We start from the raw sequence: 23,778 nt of genomic DNA, 5'->3' as shown, positions 1-23,778 counted from the left end.
TATTATAAGATGAAAAATTCTATCACTAAAAGGAAAGCAGTACCTAAGATTACTGACAGTCAGGGCCAGGGTAACTTTAAATCTGATAGTCACAGTAGGTATCATTGAAAAGGGCATGTCTGAGCAAGGGCATAAAGGAAGTGAGAAGTGAACCGATGTAGAAATCTGGGTTAAAGTGTCCCAGGCAGAGGAGACAAAACTGCAGACCTCCAAAGATGGCAGTCACCCAGCATGCCTGAGAGTGATGGGCTGTGCAGGGGCCAAGAGGGGTGGGCAGTGGAGAACGGGTCAGAATGAGTAGTCACCTCTCTTGGGACTTGGGCCTAGCCTTGGCATAAAGTGGGGAAACAGTCCAAGTTTGGAGGTTCACTGGCACGACTTACTTTTAGTTTCCAAAGTGCCTGGCTGCTGTGTGGAGAGTAAGCTATTGAGTGCCTACTTCTGATGGAACAAATCTGAGAATTGGGAAGAACTTTGATTCTATCACAACTTCTTTGCAGGTATAACAGTGGGAGGGGCTGGGGAAACACAGCTGGCTTCTGGACTGTCTGAGCACACAGGGAGAGGGTGAAAAATGGGTAAATGGGGTCAAATGTATGGTGACATAGAAACTAGACTTTTGGTGGTGAGCATGCTATCATATTTATAGATATAGAATTATAATGTAGACCTGAAACATATAATGTTATTAATCAATAGTACCTCAGTAAAAATATAACAGTTAATCACCAAAATAAATATACAAATAAACAAATCTATTTTAAGGTGGTATTTGGAAAAAAAAAAGGATTGAGCACTTCCAAACCCATTTGATCAGCCACCCGTGTTCCCAAACGTACCATGCAAAGTTGTACCCTCTTCTGTTTAACAGCAGCACAGGCTGCCTGAGGATCTTTGCACAGATGCACCACTGAGCCTGGCCCAGGATCCCACAGACTGCAATCTCTTCTCTATCACTAATATTTATTCACCAAGCACTTGCTGTCCCCAAGGACTTGCTACACTCAGCACTACTCGTTTGTCAACCCCTCCTCATAACATGCCTGGGAGGGCAGCCTGGTTCTTGTCTTCACCCTCACCACCCAGTTCCTAGATGAGGAAACTACGCACCAGGAGATTCAGTCACTCTCCCAAAGCCAACAGGTCAGAACAGTAAAGTCTGGACACCTACCCCAGCAGGCTGAGCCTTGACCACCATGCCAGAAAAGGATGCCTAATAGAAAAGCAACACTACTTTTCAAAAATCTCCTTTGTAGATTTCACTAATACACATAGTCTGCTTGTCTGAATTGAGAAACACTAGTTCTTTTGTATCATTAATTAATGATACTGAATGATCAAATAGATCTAAGTACATTGATAGGCACTTGAAGTTTAACTATAAAGGACACTGCATGTATATCTATTCATGAATCAGGTAAAAGGCAAGACCTAGAAATGATTTTAAAATGCAGCAGAATACTTTAATCTTCTTATTAGTCAACTAAGACACCACATAAGATGAAACTAGATTTAGGGATTAAAAAGTACTTTCTATTTTCCACATCTGAAAAAATATTGCTACACCATCTTGAATTCAGTCTTGGTACAAGTACATTTTAACTGTAACAGCTAAATAAAACAGTTTTATGACACAAGTAGTTGACAATCACAGTGACAATGCTGATGCTACAGCATCGTGGGCTCCAGCCACTCGGCGCCCAGCACTGAGCATGGTCGCACATCATCTTCTTTAATTCTGAACAAAACTGCAAGGTGTGTACCATTAGCCCCATTTTACAAATGGGGGAAACAGATTTGTTAGCATCTAGATACCACCCTCTTTCCAGGAGGCAGCACTGCCTCCCTGCCCCCACCCAATCCCCAAGAGCCCTACTCAATAGTCCAAGAGAAATAAAAAACCCAAGAAATAAGAACTTGACATGTCATTAGCCTGCAAATAGTGTTGAACCTATTCAGCAAGCTTAGGATTATGATAGGGTGTGCCGTTAACAAGCTAATGCACCTTAGCACCAGGTCCAGGCTGGGCCTGGGGCTCTGTAACCTCACTTCTGCTCTGCCAGCTGCTTCAGGTCAGCTTCTGCCCATAGAGTCAGTGGCGGGAGGCTGCAGGGATGGAGGAAGGAGGAGGGGCTTGATTCCTTTGGGGTGCTCCTCTAGTTCCCAATGCCACCACTCCAGCAAGGCTCTGTCCCAGCAGGGATAGTCCATTCCGGTAGCAATGAAAAAAGTCACTTTGTAGTTTTTCCAACATGCATTCCCTTCAGAGACCCCATGACCCCTCTCAGATTCCTGGGTCCCAGCCCTACAGGACCCTGCTCTGGGTTCAGACACCACAGCTCCTTCCAGCCAGGGCACCCTCATCAGAGGTCTGGGGTCCCAGCCCCCCAAGTCCTCTCCTCTTAGCTTCCAAGCTTTAACAGCCTCTCCTCCCTGCCCCTCTCCCACACTGCCTCTGCCACCAGCCACAGGGGTGGCAGCTGTTTCCTGACATTGCTACTTCCATGATACCCTAGACTTCTGTTTTTGCCCTTTCTGGTTAACAACTCTTAACATTAAGTTCTCTCATTAAAATAACTGGTGGGTTTCTGCCCCTGTCTGGATGCTGCCTGACCCAGTAGTGACATAACTGTTCCCAGTGGCATTTCTCAGAGTGCTTCCACTGAGACAAATAGTCTTCACCCACAGGGCCATGGAGGGGGCACAAAAACCCTCATAATTCAAAAAGTGTGGTCATGAGCCACCTATCAAAATGCCAATTCTGGGGCTGCATCTGCAGAGAATGGAACTCAAGAGACACTTTTTACAAGTCCTCTAACACTGTCAGCCCCTCGGTGTGAGAGCACAGGTGTGAAGACAGTCTGACGTGGCAAAGGATCAGAGCCCTCAGCAAGTGACAATCTTCCTGAGCCTGAGCTCCCTCATGTGGAAGAAGAGAATGGCAATAGGAGTGTCTATCCATAGGCCATAGGACAGAGCTAAGAATTAAATGAGAAGAAGCAAATAAAGTGCTTGACTGCCTAGCATGGGGCTGGTTTTGGTGGGGTCTCCCTTGTAGGGTAGTTTTTGATATCCATTAAGTGATGGTGGGGGTCACTTGGGAATGTGCACTGTCCCCACATGCTTTCTGCAGACAGTGGTACATGGGGTGCAGGGGAGGCGCCACTGAGGCTGTCTTGAGCCCCTGACATGAACCAATCTTTCCGTGGCCGGAAGCAGCCATGCACCAGTGGGCCTCATTCCTAACTTGTCTCATCATGTTCTTGCTGAAGTCACAAGATGTCTAATACCAGCAGAAGTAATTAAAAGTAAACTGGGAGACAGCGAACCATTTCGACTCTCCCTTTGGCCGTAAGGGGTTTCCTGTCATACTGTTGACTGACCACGAGAAATTAATGTTTCTGCTATTTTCCTGAGACAGCTTTAGGATTTATCACCCTGGAAAAAACACCGCAATGACACAAATTCACCCAAAACTTTCAAATCAAAATGTGACTTTAGTCAGGGAGGGAGAAGTAAAAAGAGGGAGAGGACAGGGAATTGTAACCACCAGCTGAGCCCTAAAGTAAATTACAGTAAGAAACATGACCATCTTGGAGCATTCACAGGAAGAAGAAAAAACCTAACTCTAACCCCCACCCAATTGCAATCAGTTTTGATGAGGAGCATCAATACCAAAACTGCATACATAGCCCAGGACAATGCCTTGTAGCCTGATTCCCCACATAGTAGTCAGAAAGAACTTCTGGAAACAATCAGCTCATGCTTCTCTCCATTCAAGAACCTCCCATGGCTCCTCACTACCCTTGGATCACAATGTCAACTCCTTACCGTGCCCAATAAAGGCCAGGGAGCTGGCCCCTGCCTGTCCTGCCAGCCTCCCCCACAACATTTCCCTACGCTAACCATTCCAGCCACCTGCTCTTCACTCAGTCCCTTACACACACACCCAACTTCTCCTCCTTGGGCCTTTGAAAATGCCATCGCCTCTGCCCCTTTCCTCTACTCTTTTCACTTCCATGTCCTCTCCTCAGAGAGGCTTCCCTTGGCCACCCCATGCTCTGTCTCTGGCCCTTGCTTATCCCCTTCAGAAGATTTACCATGGTTTATAGTCAGCTGGTCTTTTTACTTGTTATCTGTGATCTGCTTTCTGCTCTCTGGGAGCTCCTTGAGCTGCCATGTCAGCCCCGCACTCCTGGGCTCTGGTACAATAACCTGGGACAAGTGGGCCCCCAATAAAAGTGTTTTGAATGAATGAATTACCCCACATAGCTACTTTCTTCCATGTACATCCTCTTTAAACAGCCCCTGCCACTCTCAAGCCTCCATGTTAATTTGCTCCTATGGGATGATGTACAGATAGAGCCATAGTGGAGGTGGGGTGTGGTCAGAAGACATTTGGAGACCCCTCTTCTTTGAGCAGTATGATCTTAACTCCTTCCCCAGGAGCCTTTGGTCTTGCGTAAATCCCTTCTCCTCTCAACAGGCTCAAAGGAAGGCAAAGGAAATGCTTTGTGAAATCATTTGAAAATATGAATTATTTTACTTTGCATACCCTCTAAGTTCATCCATGTTCTGGCAAATAGCAACATTTCATTCTTTTTATAGCCAAGTAGTATTCCATTGTATATGTGCACTACTTCTTTATCTACTCATTTGTTGATGGGCACTTGGGCTGCTTCCATATCTTGGCTATTGTAAATAATGCTGCAATGATCACAGAGGTGCATATATTCTTTCAAATTAGTAGTTTGGGTTTCTTCAAATATATACCCAGGAGTGAAATCTCTGGGTTGTGAGGCAGATCCACTTTTAATTTTTTAAGAAACTTCAATCCTGCTTTCCACACTGGCTGCACCAGTCTGCATTCCCACCAACAGTGCACAAGGGTTCCTTTTTCTTTTACACCCTCACCAGCACTTGTTGTTTGTTGATTTATTGATGATAGCCATTCTGACTAGAGTGAGGTAGCAGAGAAAGACCAATATCATATAATTTCACTTGTTGTGGAATCTAAGGAACAAAATAAATGAACAAAACTGAAACAGATTCATAGATAACAGACAAGAGACCGATGGTTGCCAGAGAGGAGGGGGTTGGTGGACTTGGTGAAAAAGGTAAAAGGATTAAGAAGTACAAATTTATAGTTACAAAATAGTCATAGAGATGTAAAGTACAACATGGGGAATGTAGTCAATAATATTGTAATAACTATGTGTGGTGCCAGGTAGGTACTTGCATTATTGGGGGGGTCACTTTGTAAATTATACAATTGTTTAAACACTATGCTGTATACCTGAAACTAATATAAATATTGAATTCCATCTATAATTAAAAAATAAGATTTAAAACTATTGTAACCCTAAGGAACTAATCAAAGTTACACACAATGAGTTATATATAAGCATATTTACCACAGTGATACTTATAATGGTAAATAATTGGTAGCTATCTCAATATAATTAAAAGTAAGTGGATATACAATATTAGACAAAATATCACTTGAAAATAAGACATGGAAACAATGTAATTTAGGCAAGGAAGAAGAAAAATTTCCTTGCAAATTGCTTAAGATTCTTTAAGGGTTGGGCTCTTAAGAGAATAAGCGCTAGCTTAGATATTCTATTTCCCATGGCCCATGGAAAAAGGAAGAGTGAGGAATTTGCAGAACCTTTCCACACTTCCCAGCCTCTAGGACTTGGCATACTTGAGGCTTTAGCTTCCAAAAGATGCCGAGGGAGGAAGCCTGGGGCAAAACCCCCACGAGGACTCCTTCTTGGAGATCCACATGACATCAGCTCAACGGACAGGGATTCCCAACAGTGTTGCCAAAAGTGCTCCAAAGCCAGGCCCCCAAACCATTCTGTGATCAAGGGCTTCCCTTTGTCTCCAGACCAAGAGCTGCTTTTGCCTCACTTGTCCATGCCCTCCTCCCCAGGCCTCCACGGGTCCTCCAAGGGCCCTGAGCCCTGGTTGTTTCTTGAGGGCCTCACAGCTGCAGACCTCACTGTTGCACTACGGTACCAGAAACACAGAGCACACAGAGCTGAGACAGAATTCATTTTTGAAGTCCCCAGTCCTCTTAGAAGAGGGAAATCACTCAGTTACCCCCAGACAACCTCTTCCAGAGGCCACAAAGTGCCTGCAGTCCCGATGGATGCTGAGATCCCCTAATGTCTGACATTCCACAGACCCTCATGCACTTTGGGATGGGAAGGTCAAGGAAATGAATTTATTGTCTGGGTGGCAATATGACTGGGATGACAGCTCTTTCTTGAGCTTAAGGTCACTTTGTCTTGCTTTTGCCCTCCAGATGTCTATATCCTGGCTAAGGGCACAACCTCAGCATTCAACAGCTGGGCTGCCATTTGAGATCCACCATATGCTAGTTATGAAGCCATGAATCGGTTATGTAGCCTCTTATTGCCTTAGTTTCCTCATTTATGAAAAAGTAGATAATAATAGCACCCACCTGATGGGTCTTCTGAGAAAATATACATGAAGCATTTAGAACAGCACCTGACATTCAGCACTCCATAAGAATAGCTCTCTTTAGCTTTGTTTTATATATTTAAGTAGAAAACAGCAGTTGAAAGCATTCCCTCGTTAAGGGAAGTGCTGGTGTAGAGACGTATACTGGGCATTCTAGTGCTGCCCATACTTCTTGTCACAGACCCACATGAAGGATAGATAGTACAAGGCATCTAACAGGTACGGAAAGGGCATTGTGTAACCCAAACTAAAATAGAGTTATGAACCCATGAGTAGGTCAGTTCTGGCCTCACCATGATGGAGGTTCCAAGGGCCTCATTTTATTTGGGTTCAGGGAGTCTGCTTTCCTAGGTCTTGGCAAAGAGGAAATCTGGTTCTCTGCAGGTTCCTATTACTCCAGCAACCTAAAAGCTGTGACACTCTGCCATATGCCATGTCACTATAAAACAGGGTTCCGGGGTAGTCAGGGCCAATGCTCATGAAGATGCAACATTCCAGGCACTGGGTGCAGTCCCTGGCTGGAAGCCTACAGCTCACTTTCCTTCTAAGTAGTCTGTCACCATGTACTGTATTCCAGCCCTGAGAAGGAGAAGGAGAAGGGGGAGGACAGAAAAGACTCAAAAAAGCTAAAAGGGTAGTCCCACACCAAGGAGAGGTACCTACAGCATAAAGAGAGGTATTTGCCATCAAGTCCCCACCCTCTCTACCATTTATAATGTGGCTACTGTAGATATTCAAGTAGAAAGAGCAATGGAAACATAGGAAGAAACTGCCCTCATCATTTTGATTTCAGCCAATGCATAAAATTCTGGGGGCATCTCAATGACTTTCAGCAGTACACTAGTCAATTTCTTTATATCAGTGGTTGGCCAACATGTTCTTAAAGAGCCAGCTAGTGACTATTTCAGGCTTTGTGGGCCACATGGTCTCAGTCACAACTATTCAGCAGTAGACTACATATAAACAAATGGGTATGGCTGTGTTGCAACAATACTTTATGGACACTAAAATTTGTACTGTATATAATTTTCACACATCATGAAATATTATTATCATTGTTTTTTGTTTGTTTTTTGACCATTTAAAAATGTGAAAAATCATTCATTTGGAGCTCATAGGCTACACAAAGTAGGCAATGGATCAGATTTGGCCCATGGGCCATAGTTTGCAACCCTTTATTTAAGTCACGTGCTTACCATTTCTTACAATCCACTTGGCCTTGTCATCAGGGGAAGTAATAGTAAATAGTTCCATGAGGATTTTCTTTAGTTCACTTGGAAGAGCAACTACATAGGTGGCAGGTAGGGCTGTTTTTTCTAATTTAAATGTAGGCAGCTTTATTTCTTGGGCAGATCTTGGAATGAGTCCCTTTCATGTTGAGAAGTTCATATTTTATTCCAAGTGTGTAAGCACTGCTGTGAAGCCACAAGCCAATGGATATCAGGCAAAAGTAAATGGCATCCAATAAATGAATAAATAACTCCTCATTTCTGCACTCAGAAATAAAATGCTGGCAAGGGACACATTGCACAGGCAATCGCTGCCTTCAGAGACCCATAGTTAAATCACCAATAATGCATTCCTTCTTCCCACTCATTCTAAAGTGATTTATTAATCAGTTGCCTTAGCAAAGCCCTGGTTAGGTGGTACATAGATTTTTAAAATGATACCCAGTGCTCCCCTGGCCTGCTCCCTACTCCCTCATTCTTTCCCCTTCAGTGAACCCAGTTGCCATACTATGAGGAAGTCCAGACTGCTATACTGAGGGGAGAAAACTTACAGAGTGGCCCCAGAAGATTAGCCACCATGTGGAGAGAGAGGCTGTGGTTAGGGAATCGAGGTAGCCCAGTCAAGCTCCCAGCTGCATGCAGATTAACTAGAGACCCCACCTGACACCATGTGGGGCAGAGTCACCTCACAGTTAAACTACAGAACTGCAAGAATTGCAATAGTAAATTGTGATTTTAAGCCACCTGGTCTGGGGATATTTTATAGTATTGCTGTATAAGTGATTGTCTTTCCTTTCTCTCTTTTCCTTGCTTCTTTTGCTGCATAACAAGTTACCAAAAATGGAGTGGCTTAACTCAACACACATTTGTTATCCCAGTTTCTTTGGGTCTGGAGTCTGGACACAGTTTAGTTGGCTCTTCTATTCATGGTCTCACAAGGCTGCAATCAAGGTGCTGACTAGGCTGTGTTTCACCTGGAGGTCAGACTAAGGAGAATCTGCTTCCAAGGTCATTCAGATGGATAGCAGTGTCCATCTCTTTGTGGCTATAAGACTGAGGGCCCAGCTTTTTGCTGACTATTGGCCAGAGGATGCCCCTAGAGCCTGCCCTCATGTCCTTGTCACAAGGGCTTCTCCAGAAAGCCACTTCACCAAATTGGCAAGAAGAGTCACTCTGCACTCAGGGGGTGTCCAGTCCCTCTTTTGTGGGTTTTCAGTTAAATAAGGCCCACCCATAATAATATCCCTACTGATTAGATCAAATCAACCAACTTGAGACCTTGATTGCATCTGCAAAACTCTCTCACCTTTACCATATTTTATTGGTAGACACAAATCAAAGGACCCACCACACTCAAAGTGAGGAGACTACGCAGGGTATAAACACCAGGAGGCGGGAATCTGGACTTTCCCAAGATGTCTCTGCCATACTCAGCAGAGCTGGGATATGGTGCATGGTGGTGGGGCTGTTCAGAGATATACAAGCTTTCTCCAAGGACTCACCAAACCAATGAAGATGAAAAGTAAGTCCAGAAGTAATTACAATACTGGACATAAAGCTATGTCTCCCTTATGACAATTCTGTGAGACTCTAAAGTTTAGGGTTTAGGCAAAGAAAAGATGGCTTCTGACTGGAGGAGAAAAGGGAAAGCAGAGGGCAGACCCAAGAGAAAGGACCAAATTCCCAAAGGATGGGTAATATAAACCACACCTTTGAAACAGCACCTGTTAATCCACACCTGTTAATCCAGAACGGCATACCTGTGGCATGTTAAGCACATGAGTGAAGAGGGCTTTGAGGCAATGGCAGAGTGGTGAAGGTCATGGCCAAACAGAGCATGCATTTGTTGCCTAAGGAGGCAGCCATTTCGCAGTTCCAGCCTTTTTTTTTTTTTTTTTTTTGTCATATGAGAATGCTGGCTCCAGTGTCAAATATACCCATTTATAAGAAAAACTAAAACTTAAAAATTTTATGTACTATAGCCAGATTTTTAAATGATGACCAGTAACTGGCAATATTTTAAGCAAAATATGGGCCAAGAAGCATATACCTGGGCACTGGATTTGGTGAGGGAATGAGTCCTTGTCAGGTTGACAGAGGGAAACAAAGGTGGCAGAGCCCACAGAGTAAGTAAACACCACAGCCTGGACTCTGTCTCACGACAGTGGTTCCCCATCACGTCTCTTCACCCACAGCGAATGCATCACCTGGGAATGCACCCAGGAACTTGTTGGAAATGCACATTCCCAGGCCCTGCAGGAACACTGGAGACAGGTAAGCAATGCTTGTTGGAATGTACCCCACAATGGTACTGATGCTCCCCCAAGTCTGAGAAAGGCTGCCTATGGGACTCAGGCTCTAGCTTTAAAATAATTTTTCCTTCTGACTTCATTTCCTGTTTCTATAATTTGGAAGATTACCATCGACAGCATGACACAACACTCTACTAAATATCTAATGTTCAAAAGAACAGAGAAAGAGGACTCTTTAGACATTGCCCATCATCTCACTTTAACCCAGAGCTAAATCACATTGGGGTTTTATGTACATTTATTACCTGAGCCTTCACAGAGAAGCCATCATGAAGAGAATATGTATATGTATATGTATGTATGTATGTATATATATATATATATACACACACACACACAAGTATATGTATATGAATGTCATGAAACTCCCTAGAATGGAGCAGAAAGGAAAGGTATCCTGCTATTAATTTTTTAAAAGATTTTATTTATTTAATTTTAGAAAGAGAGGAAGGAAGGAAGGAAGGAAGGAAGGAAGGAAGGAAGGAAGGAAGGAAGGAAGGAAGGAAGGGAGAGAAACATTGATGTCAGAGAGAAACATCAATTGGTTGCCTCTCATACGTGCCCAGACCTGGGACTGAACCTGCAACCTAGGCATGTGCCCTGACCAGCAATCAAACTTTGCAAAACGATGCCCAACAAAATAAGCCACACCAGTCAGGGCATGCTATTAATTTTTAATCATAGAAAAAGACCCTCTTGCTACAAAAAGAAATCTGCTTCTGCTTGATAGTACTTTTTAAGTAGATGAAACTGTTTTTGCACAATGTTGAAATTTCCAGGACCCTGGTTCCAATTAATCCAAGGAAGCACCTGCCCTAAAGTCAATATTGTTCCTTTGGAAAGATATGTTGAAATTTGTATTTTGTCTGAAGAATTATGACTTTGCAGCCTGCATCCTATGCCTTTCCCTGTAAGTAATGCCATAATGTTTAAATACAAATATTCCTGGGCAACTGCTCTGCATTAAGTATCACCAAGCAGGAGGGATTCATGTGATTCTGAGCATGAGACTCAATGACAACACATTTGGTGTTAATGGAACTGCTTATTAAAAGGCTCCTTCACCTTCTTTCATTTAAGATGGTCCTAAATAACTCAAAATATCTTTGAACATGCTGTGAGAAATACCCATGACCCTACCTACATTCACTGGCGCCATGGCCTCCCTGCCAGCTCCTCAGTCACTCAGCCACCCCTCAGGGCTGTGCATTGTGCCAGCCATGTACCCAGCACTGTGCTGTATGCCACAAGCATGTATGATCCCCCCTTCATAATGTATACATTTGTCAGGAATGAGCTCTGGTCTCCACCTATCCCTGGAAATCATCACTGGGAATATGGCATATGAAATCACCTTGTCCAACAGTGAACATCTGTTTTATTCAGGATTGAATTCTGAAGTCAGTGCTTATTGTGAGAGTTGCATTCAGCCAAATTTATTCCTAGATACCTCAGACAGGTGCCATGTTAGAGTCCTACACTCTCTTAGTGAGCTCAGCCCAACTAGCTTCTCTTCCAGCCTCAGAAGTGATGGCTGTTTTTCAGGGTGAGCCTCAGGGGAAGAAGTTGGTGTCCATGTACCAAAGGTATGTGTGTTTAACAACCGGACTCACACTTGGTGAGGTAAGATGACTACACATGGGGGCCAAGAATGAGGGACGGAATATGAGACAACATCACATGCTCCCTTGAGGGTACACACTCCCTGCATACAGCTGAGAGCATAATTGTCATTTGTCTCCTGTTTCTTTTTGCCAAGTGTGTATAGTTAATTCAATTACCAGAAATTAAATATTTAAAATACAAAAAGCAGGAAGAACTTGTTCTGGAAGGTCTCCCATACCTAAAGAGACAGTCAGGGTGGTGCCATTGCCCACGGGATAGAAAAACACCTTTGTGATACCCCAGGTCAGTATCCTGTCAGACTGACCTCCTTTTCCTGATGAAATTCCACTCTCTAGGTAAGATAGTGGTCACCAACTGCTCATCTGCCAATTAGTGACCATTAGAGGAATTTATTTTATGAAAAACATGGATTACTGGGCCATATCCTCAGAGATTTTGCTTCTGTAGGCCTAGAGTAGGGTCCATGTATCCATGACTTAAGAGCTCTCCCCAAGGAATTCAAAATGGCTAGTAGCTTTAAGGAACCTCTGCATTAAGACATTCAAAAGGCACCAAAAATATTAATATTCATTATTGATACCCTAACACATAGGTTTATCAGATAAATGAATATCAACCTGGAAAATGGTCATTAGAATGGAGAACAGACTTTGACACGGTGGGAAACAGTGCTGGAGGGGTGGGGATGGACAGCAGGTCCTGGGGGGCACTAGGGCTCAGGAAGGAACTGTGGAAACACGGGAACACAAAAGGTGGCTGCAGGGCTGCTGGGCTAGCCAAACACATGGGACACATCTTTACGGGTTTCTTCTCTCCTCTGAGAATGTTTTGTTTTGAGAAAAGGGAAGCCACAGCTTCATTTTGGTGAACAACCTGTTGGCTTCAACACAACAAAGATTGTCTGTGGACTGCACTGCATGACCAGCAGCCGTATCCACTTACCTTTCGCTCTGGCCAATTGTATTTCGCAAAGATCGTGTCATAGGTGTCCACGGCCCCATCAGTGATGAGCATGATGGCCTGGCTGCAGATGCTTCCTTGTCCTGTGTGGTTGAACTGTGGAAGGAAATAAGTACAAAATAAAAAACCCACCAGGGAGTTGTGAGTGTCCATGAGACTTTAGAGGCATGAGGTCTTGGACTTTGGAAGTCTCAGAAAAGCAACATGTGCACCAGCAACATGGAGCCTATGCTCTAAGCTTTCCCCTCACATGGATCACCAAATTTGCTGACAACTTAGAATAAAACAGACTGCAGAAGGGATTTCTGGAAAACACGCATAAGGTGGGAAGTGTGATTCCAACACACATAGCTCTCCCATCTTCAAGTGTGGACAGTACTTCAGAATATAAGCCCAGAGGAGCTGGCACAATAACCTTACAGAAACACATTATTCAGGCAGCAGACTATGTACCAGGCAACATCCCTTTCAAAATATGAGTCTGGTTTGAGTGGGTGTAATGGGTAAAAGATGACTATATAATAAAATCAAGGAGGTTTTGGACATAGAGTAAAGTAAGGAACATGACAATTCAGGTTAGAAGTGTAAGCACCCTTTTTTAGGGTTTGTTTTAAACCTATATTTGTTAGCATGTAATGTTTTGTATTAGCTTATGTATGATAAACTAATTAGTTTATGATAGTATGTGCAGTATGCTGAAATTGCAAGATTGTGCCCACTGGTGTGCAAAACCCTAAGTTTCTTCAGCTTTCAGTTTTACATAACATTTTCAAATCCCAGCCTTTGTGAAGGGTAGGCTAGGGTGACTGACTGCACTTGCCAGAGCTTCATGTGAAGAATTCCCTTAATGTTATTAATGCTGCAATTCAAAGCACCACTATGTTCTTGAAAAAACTTACAATTACATGGTAATGCCAAGGCATGGGAAACACACAGGCAGACTTTAACCTTCAGAAGTGAAACTCCATCCATTATAGTCTATAAAGTTTATTCTCTTATTCAAAAGTTATTTATTGAAAGCCCACACAATGCTGGCAATATAACATACAAAAATTCCTTCTCTCATGTAGTTTACATTTTATTTGGGGAAACATATAAAAATGAAGGAAGGAAGTAAATTACATTGTATGTTTGAGCATAGTGATGCTAAGAGGGGGGAAAAAGCAGAGAAGAAGGATACAAGATGGGAAGGGGGTAACTTTAGGAAAAACAGGCAGGGAAGACCTCACTGAGCAGGTGACAAGTGAATAGTCCCTGAAGGAGGTGAGTGTCTGTGGGAAGGGCACTCCAAAGGGCAGACAAAGCAGCACGTCTGATGGCCCTGAGTGGGAGTGCACCAGCACACTCAGACTGTGGACTGTGAAACTGGCAAAGGAGAGAAGCTGCTTTTGAACTTGCCACTGGCTCCTGGTGAACCAAAGAGATAATAAACATTCAAGTTGAAGTTTAATGCCCAATCTCCATGCACTTAGAATTCTGATGTGGAGTTTGAAGTTGCAATAACTTGAAAGAAGACTATACTTAACTGGATGGATGGATAAATGGATGGATGGATAGATGGATAAGTGGGAGAAATAAATTTCCTTGTGGCCACACTGGGACAGAGCAAAGCCAACTCAAAACAGGCATAGTGAAAAGCATGTAACACCATCCCAGCCTGGGGTGAGTGTCCTTTTCTTATAAGATGGGAATACCATGCTTACATGATTGTTACAACACAGCTTAAATTTCACTATCTGCTGGGCTATAAGTATAAACTTAACCTTTACTAGCTTCTCAAGTAGGTACTATCATTATCCCCATTTTACATGTTGGGAAACTGAAGCACAGGGAGATTAGCTAACTTGTTCAAGGTCACACAGCTGCTATCTGCTGTAGCTGAGATTTGAACCCAGGCAGTCCAGCTGCAGAATCTACTCCCAGACTCAGCATACCCTACGGCCTCACAATAAGGTCCTTGAGCAGATAGGGATACATGGTAGCACTCCACAAATGTTCATTTTCTTCTCCTTCCTTTTCTCGTCTCCACCCTTTCCAGAGCTTCAGGGTTACTTGACAGTCAGCAGGGCTACCCCCTAAGAGTGAGGGAATCCTCCTTAAATTCTGTGCCCTAGGCACTTCCTCACTTAAGTCTTGAAGCCACTCCTGAAACTCAGGCTGGAGAGGTGTCCTTGAATTAATGATCAGACATGGCCCATGACACAAATTAGTAGGTAGGAATACCTGACAATGAAAGCCATCACACCACAAATCTGTTCACGTAACTACTATTCCACTGTTTTTACTGACACAAAAATATTCCAGAAAACTCTTGCCGATAAGGATAAAAATAAACTGCAAATAACTTTATTGGTTATTCCAAGAACTTCCTAAAAGACCTACCTACTCTTCAACAGAAGACATCAAAGGACAATTCATACCCTAAGACTCTTTAAACCCCCTCTTCAAAATCTTCCCCTTGCTGCATCCAACTCTGCACTGTAATATTAGGATTCTCATCCGGTCTTAACCAAGCCTCTTCCCTCTCCTCCACCCTGAAACACTCATCTTCAGTCGGACTTCACAGTCTCAATAAATGACATGGTCTTTTCCATGCTGAGATACCACTAAGATTCTGTCATCAGAGTGCATTTTGTTTGCTTACTGCAGTACAGAAAAACAGCCTGTAACCTTGTCTCATCAACAGGCTGATGTTTTAGGAAGCCTCCATTCAACAGAGCCTTCAAGTCACTAAACAACCCGGTAGTAGGCCACTGAATAAAGGTGATCTATGCTTTAGGTCCCAGAGTCTGCAGAAGGGAAAAAAATCAGGACAGCTTGGGGATGTTGTTCATGAAACTCATTTGAAAACATCCTGATAAAACTTCCCCCAACAAAAAAAAGGCAAGAAAGAGTGGGAAATGAAGATACATGAATAATGCAGGCTAGAAGAAGTTACTGCCCAGAGCTGTTTATTTAAAAACATCACTTTGCTCTCTGGCTTAGTTCTTGGTATTCTCTGCAGCAATCTGCAGTTGGAGAATTTTGGAGAATGCAATTAAATTCAAATGCTTTGATGAGTAATATCTCTTCTCTTCATATTGCCTGGAACTTTTTTTATTGAATAGAGAGAGTGATGAAAGTGTTTTCCATAATAATAACAATGACAAGGGTCTGATGATGAACTACAATTAGCTCAGTGATTCATCAGTTAGCAGAGAAAATTTCAATGCATCCTGACATTTAAAGCATTTGGTTGTGATTAACAGTCTTTGAAATGTCACTGAATTTTATTTAATTGGCTAAGAAAAATTTTTAAAAGGTAATCACTGCAAAGATCATATTCATCGCCAAAAAAGATAATTGCAGTTGTCACATGACAAGGTAGATGCTAACTACTGTAGCAAAGTGGCTCTATGTTCTTGCAGGATCGAATGGATGCAGCAGAGATCAATAGCCAGAAGGGTCTTAGAAATTTGTTTAACTGCTCCTTTCACAGCTGTTTGTACAGTAACTGTAAGCTTTTAAGTCATCTGGGCAAATACTGAAACTGAAATGCAGGTAATTGCAAAACAGAATTAACTTCATTTAGTTATAGTAATCTCTGAACCATTCTGAGTTCCAGCCACAACCACAACTTCAAGTGTGTGTGTGTGCATGACAGAGAGAGAATATATGTTTGTGTGTTTAAGAAATAAATTTTCATTTCATATTGGCTTGCAAAGGCAGGCATAATACACAGCAAGAGAAATATATCATGTAAAGATCATATTGGTGAACTGAAAATAGCTAGAGCTTCATTTTCATGAGAGATTAACCATCTCTTTTTTTTTTCAAAGTGCTTAGCTTTTTAAAAGCCCAATGGTAAAGGGGTTAAGAAAAAGTAAAATTAAAATTAAAGTAAATAAAGAAGAAACTCATAGACATAGACAGTAGTATGGTGATTACCAGAGAGAGGTAGAAGAGGGGTAGAGAGGATAAATGTTGATGGAAGGAGACTTGACTTGGGGTGGTGAACACACAATACAATATACAGATGACATGTTACAGAACACATGAGACCTATGTAATTTTATTATCCAATGTCACTACCCCCCCCCAAAAAAAGCCCAATGGCAAGAGATGAAATGGACATGTCTCTCTCCAAGCCTTGAGAAAGCATCTATCCAGGGTTCCAACCAGAATTTAAAGTTGTAGCTTGGCCCTTTGTTCTGGCCAGGTATGTTTCTAAATTATTGATAAGCTGTTAACAGAAATGTGCTTCCCTAAACACTGAGGTTTGCATAAATATTAATTATCTATAGCTGACAGCCCCTTGGAGCGAGTGAGATGGGATGGCCTCAAGTTCACGTTGAAGAGGCTGGTGTGGCACCTTTCCTTCTTGTTTTTCTCTCCTCTGCAATAGTGACATTGGCTCATGGCTGAGACCTAAATGGCCTTCCAGGTACCAACAGGTATTATGGGTAAAAGAGAGCCTAGGATCAAATCCTACCCTTGGCTTCAGAGGCCAGTGTAGCAGAGCAGGAACAAGGCAAGTCTGGGAATCAGGCAAAACTGACTACCACCCACGTCCCATGCAGTGTTGGCTGAATGCTGCAACCTGACCGGAGCTGGCCCCACAGAGCTGCATGGAGACTCAGCGCAGTTAGGCCTCTGAACCTCTACTGGTCTCCCAGCTCCTGCGATGCCCCAACATAACAGTCACTCCATTTAGTGCCTGTTTGCTTTCAGCTTCACCTCATGCCTTTTTCCTGAAAAAACACATTTCCCAAGGTCCCCAACAGTTTTAACAAGGTTCATCTGAAAAAGAATAGTAGAGAACACAAGGGAGAAACCAGGTTTCTAAGCAATTTCTCCTTTTCTCTCAGCTTCCAGGGCATGGGCATTTTCTAGGAATGACTGAGTCTCCTCCTCAGCATGAGCTTCCCCAGGACAGGCCCTTCCCACTGTGATCCCAGTGAGACAGCCCCCTCCATGGTTCTGTTCCCATCTGGATGGCCACAGTGAGAAGGCTCTGGTGGAATCCCACCCTCCTGCTGTCCCTCCTGCTGGCATTAATCTGTGGATTCATTCCTTCCCCGTTTGGCTTCTCAGGTTTTCCATCCCCTATGCAACCAATTCCCAAAATTAAACTCCTGCTGTTTGAAATACCTACAGTGCTATTTTTCTGCTTCTTAACATCTTAACTGCTACTTCCCTGGTCCAAGCCATCATTATCTGTCATCCAGATAATATAATGGCCTTCCTGCTGTTGTCCCTGCCTTCCTACAATTGCTTCTAAACACAGCAGCCAGCCAAATGCTGCTAAAACCCAACTTGGATCACATCATTCTCTGCTCAGACTCCAGTGACTTTCCATTCCAATCACCCAATCAGAGCATGAGCCAAAGTTCTCACTAGAGTCTATAGGACTCCACATGACCTGGCTGCTGGTACCCCACACACTCATTCCTTTATACTCTCTCTCTCCCTCACTTTGTTCTAGTCACACTGATCTCCTCAGTGTAATGTAAATATGCCAAACATCCCTGCCTCAGAGCCTTTGCATCTGCTGTTCCTCTTGCTGAAAGTATCGACAGGGCTGTTCCCTCTGGTCCTTCAGGTCTCTATTGCAAGATCACCTCATCAGAGAGAACTTCCCTGACCTCACTGTATAAAGCAGCAACGTGCTGACACAACGGTGCTATTGTTCTTCACAGGGAGGCTCACCTCATCTGTCTCTTCTCATGAGAACTGGGATCAGCCAACTTCTTCTGTAAAAGGCCACATAGCAAATATTTTAGGTTTTATAGGCTATGTGGTCTCCAGTGCAACTAATCAACTCTGCCCATGTAGTACAAAAGCAGCCACAGACAACACACAATCAGGTGGGCATGGCTGCATTCCAATAACACACTGTTTGCAAAAACAGGGTACAGGCTGTGTTTGGCTCATGGAAGAAAATTTGCTGACCTTTGCACTAAAATGTAAAGTCCATTAAGGTAGTTTCCCCATTTGTTCTTTGGGGTATTCTCAGTGTCTGACATGAAAGCACACAATACATACTAATTAAATACATGATACAGCTAGTCGTTATTTTTCCTACTACCCTCTCAGAGTAACAAGAACACAAAAGCCACATGTTGTTCAAGCTTAACACAATTGGAAATCAAGGAAAAGAATCACCAGCCAAGAACTCCCTAAGGTATGTCGTGGGATGTTAACAGGAGCTATCTGGAAAACCATTCTTGTTCAAAGTGTGAAAAACAGCAAGTTCTTTCCTGCAGTACCTATTGGAGCCTTGACTCTGGTACTGTTTTTGGGAACGTCCAACAGGCTGGAGGAGAGGGAAGGATAGGTATAGCACTCTCTAAACTTACTGCACAGAGAAGTCCTTCACCCTCAGAACATTGTCACATTCAAGGATTCAGTGCCACCACGATGAGAAATGGGCCTGCTCTATAAAGACAACAAGAGTTTCTCAGGTGAAAATAAATCTGCATTATAAGGTATTCAGGTGTTGAGACGCTCATGGTCCCAGAGTCCATCAGCTAGGCTGGTGGGTGAGTCCTCTGACCAGACTGCACCACCAACTCTTCCCAGCAGGGGGCAGATGTGGCCTCCCTGGCTGGACCTGTTTCCCCAGACCTCACCTTTGGCCACCTCGCCCTTCCATCTGCACCTGTGGATACTGCCCAATGACAGCCAAGGCTAATGATAATGCTAGTTCACAACTAAAAAAAATCACAACTATTCTACTAGACAAGAGAAAGGTAAATCAAGGAGGAGCTTACATCACTGAGAATGTTGAAGGCCTCATTCAGAGCTATATCCAGCATTCCGATTTCTTTGGCAACAAGTTTGTCCAGATGCTCCCTGAAGTGCTGAAACAACAAAGCAGAAAATCCAATAGCATCTGTCCTGTTATGTGAAATGCCAACCTGGAATGAACAGGCAGGTGTATGTTAAGGCAAAACCAATGCATCTCAGACACAAATAGTCAAATTTGTTTTCAAAATTTAAAAGGTGAGACTTATTTAATGTAAAATTAACCTTCCATATACAGTTTTTAGTTTTGGCTACATTTTTAGAGAAAAAAAAATTGTTGAATTCTGGTGAAAAGCACTGAATTCATTTGAAATTCCTGCTTTCCTCTCCAGTTTCATCTCCCGTTTTAGGACTCTGCATGCTCCCTCCACTAGGTACGTACTCTCCATTCATTCCCTTCTCCCCTGCCAGGCTCTTTACCACCTACTTTTGGCACACCAGTTTGAATATCACCCCCTTCCTGCCTGAGAAGCTTTCCCAGGCCACACACCCCCCACTGGCTTAGAATGTTTTCTTGGGACCTTGTGCTGTGCCCGGTGCTCATATCTACCTTGAACATAAGACTCCAAGGTGTGTAGAAGCCTTATTAGATTCTGTCTTCACTCAAGAGGTTCATAAGACAGAGTATGTCTGGTTGCCTACTCTCTCTCCTGTGACTACCATACGTCTGATACACAGAAGGTGCTCAGTGACCATCTCCAAAGAGCAAGGATAGAGACTGGATCACACAAGAATTGTGAGTATGACAGAGGGAGACACAGGCTAGAAATCAGAAGAGCTTCAGGAATAAGCAGAATGGGAACAATCTCTTGGGAAGCAGCCCCTAGGACTGCCTGGCTATGTTTGTTCCATAGAAGCCCAGCATCAGCTGGAGAATAAAGGGGACAAAGCGAAGTAACTAGAACCCCACATGTTTCTGCTCCCACCAAAAAGGCAAAAGTGAGTCCAGGCACATGCCTAGGTACATGCTGAGTGCATGCAATGTCCACCAACCCAAAGCCCATGTCCACAGCTGCCTGGAATTATTTTCCAAATGACCTATTCTGAAACCATTTATTTTCTGTTGAAAAGGTATCCATACCACGTCTGTTGAAGAAACTGAATGGAGAAGTCACCAGGAGGGAGAGGGCAGGAAGGGTGGGCTCATGGAAAACATGTGCTATTGATTTCCTGGACTAGGATTATTGTTTTTTGCTTTTTTTTTTCTCTTACCATACCCTGGTACCCAGCAATGCCCCAAGCATGCCATCAGCATTCAGACAGTGACACCTACTCATGATATATGTGTCATAGGACCCTGGAACTGATCACAGAGTCAAGGCAGATCATAGAGGCCAATCCTAGGACATATTTAATGGTTCAAAGATGCTTTTCTGCCTGGACCCCCTCAGGAAGCGCAGAGGCCTCTGCTCATGGAGACAGGCCATAGGCTTGCTGGCAGATGGGACTAGAGTTCAAGTGGGCTCCTCCCAGTGATTCAGCTTTAAAGACATCATGCCTAATGTGAATTAAAGCTGGCTTCAAGCCCTGGCTGGAGTAGCTCAGTGGATTGAGCGTGGGCTGTGAACCAAAGTGTCGTAGGTTCGATTCCCAGCCAGGGCACATGCCTGGGTTGCAGGCCATGACCCCCAGCAACTGCACATTGATGTTTCTCTCTCTCTCTCCCTCCCTTCCCTCTCTAAAAATAAATAAATAAAATCTTAAAAAAAAAGCTGGTTTTAAAGTTGACCATTCACCCTGAGGATATTCATACCACCCATAAGACCCTTCCCTGGCCCACAGCAACCACACTCACTTGTTCACCAGAACAGCCCTGGTTATCAAAGCCTGCTCCATGTTAGGTTCTTAACAAACACCAGGTAACTGAGTCCTCAAAACAACCATATGCGTATCCATCACCCCACCTTTCAAATGGAGAGACTGAGGCTCTGCCCTGGGCCCAAATGTACATAGCTCCCAGCTGCCTGGTCCAAGTTCCTCCCCAGGTCAGCTTCACCCACTCTAATGCCCTCCTCCTTTCAACAATACACCTGCTTTTTTAAAAAAAAAATAAATTAGTATCTTATATGCCAGGTACTGGCCATGAGCTTGACACATACCTGGCTGGTCTAGCTCCAGAATGTCCTTTCTTAATCTCTATGCCTGGGCTATGGCTGAGTCTATAGGAGATTATCAAGTGCTTGAGTGATGGAGAGAAGAATGCTAAAGACCAAGGAACCAGGAAAACCACACTGCTGAGCACCAAGCCTTGCGCTCCTCCAGTCCTCCTGCCTGATGCTCAAGGCTCAGCAGGACACTGAGCTCACGACAGGTCCTGCATGAGCACTCTGTGAACAAATCCATGAAGTTCAGGGAATCTAAGGAATCCCAGCCATCCTGGCTATGAATGAGCCAGAGGGGATCAGGACAGATCAGTGTAACTTCACCAAACACAACCACCCTGGGAAACTTGACTTGCGGGTAAGGTGACCACCGAGAGGACTAGGGATCCACAAGTGTCACCCCTTCCATGCCCATCATGCTGTTAGTAGAGAGGCTAGTCCATAACCAACCCCAGGTTCACATGGCAGTGACTAGACCCTGCCTTGACAGGTTCATTCTATTCATCTGATATCATTTCTGTCAACTGCATTTAATTGAGCTCAGTCACACAAGTTTACATGGTATTGGTTTCTTTTTTAATAAGATAGCAACCCCATTTAATTTTTCTTTTAATCCATGGGTAGCTGCATGTCATGGGTAGAAAGATGCTTCAGGCAATGGTTGCTTTTATTACTGGATATTTAAGGGTAAAATATAACATTTCATGGAATTTGCTTTTATAATAAGATCACTTGTGACTTTGTTTTTTTCTGGTACAGATCTGGTCCATATATTAGATGGAAAAATATTTCCTCAGGTTGAGGGATTCCAAATGATGTCACAGATGAAGAGCTCTCTCTTTGTTTCTTTCTCCACCCCCTCCCTCTCATCCAAACTCCCTTAGCTCCTACTCCACAACCTGAAAAAAATCAGCTACATCTTCCTGATCTTCCAAGCTGCATTAAACCCTTAGCCCAATGCTTCTTTTACACAAAACTGGGACCTGCCTTCCACAAAAACATCTCCCATGATCGATTTCCACTAAGAGCTGTTCTGTCCACTATGGTAGCCATGAGCCACATGTAGCTATTTAACATTAAATTTAATTAAAACAACCTTCAATTAAACACTAATTTACTCATCCTCACTAGCAACATTTCAAGTGCTCAATAGCCCCATGTGGCTGGTGGCTGCTGTACTGCACAGTGAAGAAGAAAGAGCATGTCTCTGTCACTGCATACCATTCTATTAGACAGTGCTGACCTGGAGACACAAGGACCTTCCTCCTCACCAAGCCATTGACCAATGATCAGCAGGAGGAAACTCTAAGGCTTGTACACAGTGGGTGTGCGTGGTTTTGCTTGTCCTGCATGCATTCCCCCTTCTGATTTTCCTTCTCACTGACTGCTCATAATTTATATGATTTGGGAAGGCTAACATCCTTTTCCCTCCTTCCCAGATCAAGGGATAGGCCCATTTATCAGGCCGGTCCAATCTGTGAATTCCATCTCATCTCCTGTGGTCAGGCATGGGCACATCATGCACATGGGGAAGAAGACTCTCCACTGAGAGGACTGCGAAGTCAGGGAGGAAGCCTGATGCTGCCAGCAGCCTTTGAGCCACTGCACAGGAAGAGCTCACCTGAATAAAGGTAACAGCCCACAGGAACAGAGCCCAGAGTGGAAGGGGCAAAACAGAATCATAAGAACATGGCTTAAGCCCCTAGATACAGCCATGCTTAGTATTTTCAGAAAAGTGAGCCAATAGATTTGCTTCTTTGCCTGGAAAAAATTGCCTTCTTTGCCAGTTTAACCAGAGTTAACTGGATTTGAGCCCCTTGATGGAAAGAACCTTGATGGCCATGACCATCACATTGACCCTGGCTGAGACAATATCTCCCTGAAGCTCCCCCTGCATTACAATCTTCTTCCTCATTTCATCTATGCCTGCCCCCTCCTCCCCTCCTTAACAACTGCATTTCATGGTTTTCACACATTGTGTGAGCACCTGTGCCACAGAGAGCAAGGTACTTCATGCCTAGCATGCTCTAGGTGTGCTTTCACTACCATGGCATGAAAGAATTTGCTAAAGACGAATCTTAACCATGTGCCTCCAAGGTTGGTGTCTGAAAGTGATTGAAGAAACCTGGCTAACTGTCCTGCAGCCTCCTTATCAATACACATTTCCTTTTTTCTACTCCCAGTTGTGGTGACTCTAAAATTCAAAAATTATTACAGTTAATGCAATCATACTATAATCATTATTCTCTGAAGAACAAAACAACAACAATT

General features: G+C 43.6%; 1 protein-coding gene across 3 annotated transcripts in view; it reads right to left on the bottom strand.

Annotated features, from left to right (window-relative positions):
* Positions 1 to 23,778, bottom strand: part of CACNA2D3 (calcium voltage-gated channel auxiliary subunit alpha2delta 3) — an 857,676-nt gene that overhangs the window by 388,310 nt on the left and 445,588 nt on the right. For all 3 annotated transcript variants that reach the window (XM_045832366.1, XM_045832367.1, XM_045832368.1), the window contains 2 exons: positions 19,372 to 19,461; positions 12,602 to 12,715 (listed from right to left, as the gene is read on the bottom strand). In XM_045832366.1, coding sequence (XP_045688322.1) covers positions 12,602 to 12,715; positions 19,372 to 19,461 — 204 coding nt within the window. The remainder of the gene's footprint in view (positions 1 to 12,601; positions 12,716 to 19,371; positions 19,462 to 23,778) is intronic.

This window comes from Phyllostomus hastatus, unplaced genomic scaffold (assembly GCF_019186645.2).
Source record: "Phyllostomus hastatus isolate PE091 unplaced genomic scaffold, TTU_PhHast_1.1 phas_contig_16, whole genome shotgun sequence".
Taxonomy (NCBI): Eukaryota; Metazoa; Chordata; class Mammalia; order Chiroptera; family Phyllostomidae; genus Phyllostomus; species Phyllostomus hastatus.
The sequence above is the reverse complement of the archived record's forward strand: the minus strand, read 5'-3'. Positions and strand labels throughout refer to the sequence as shown.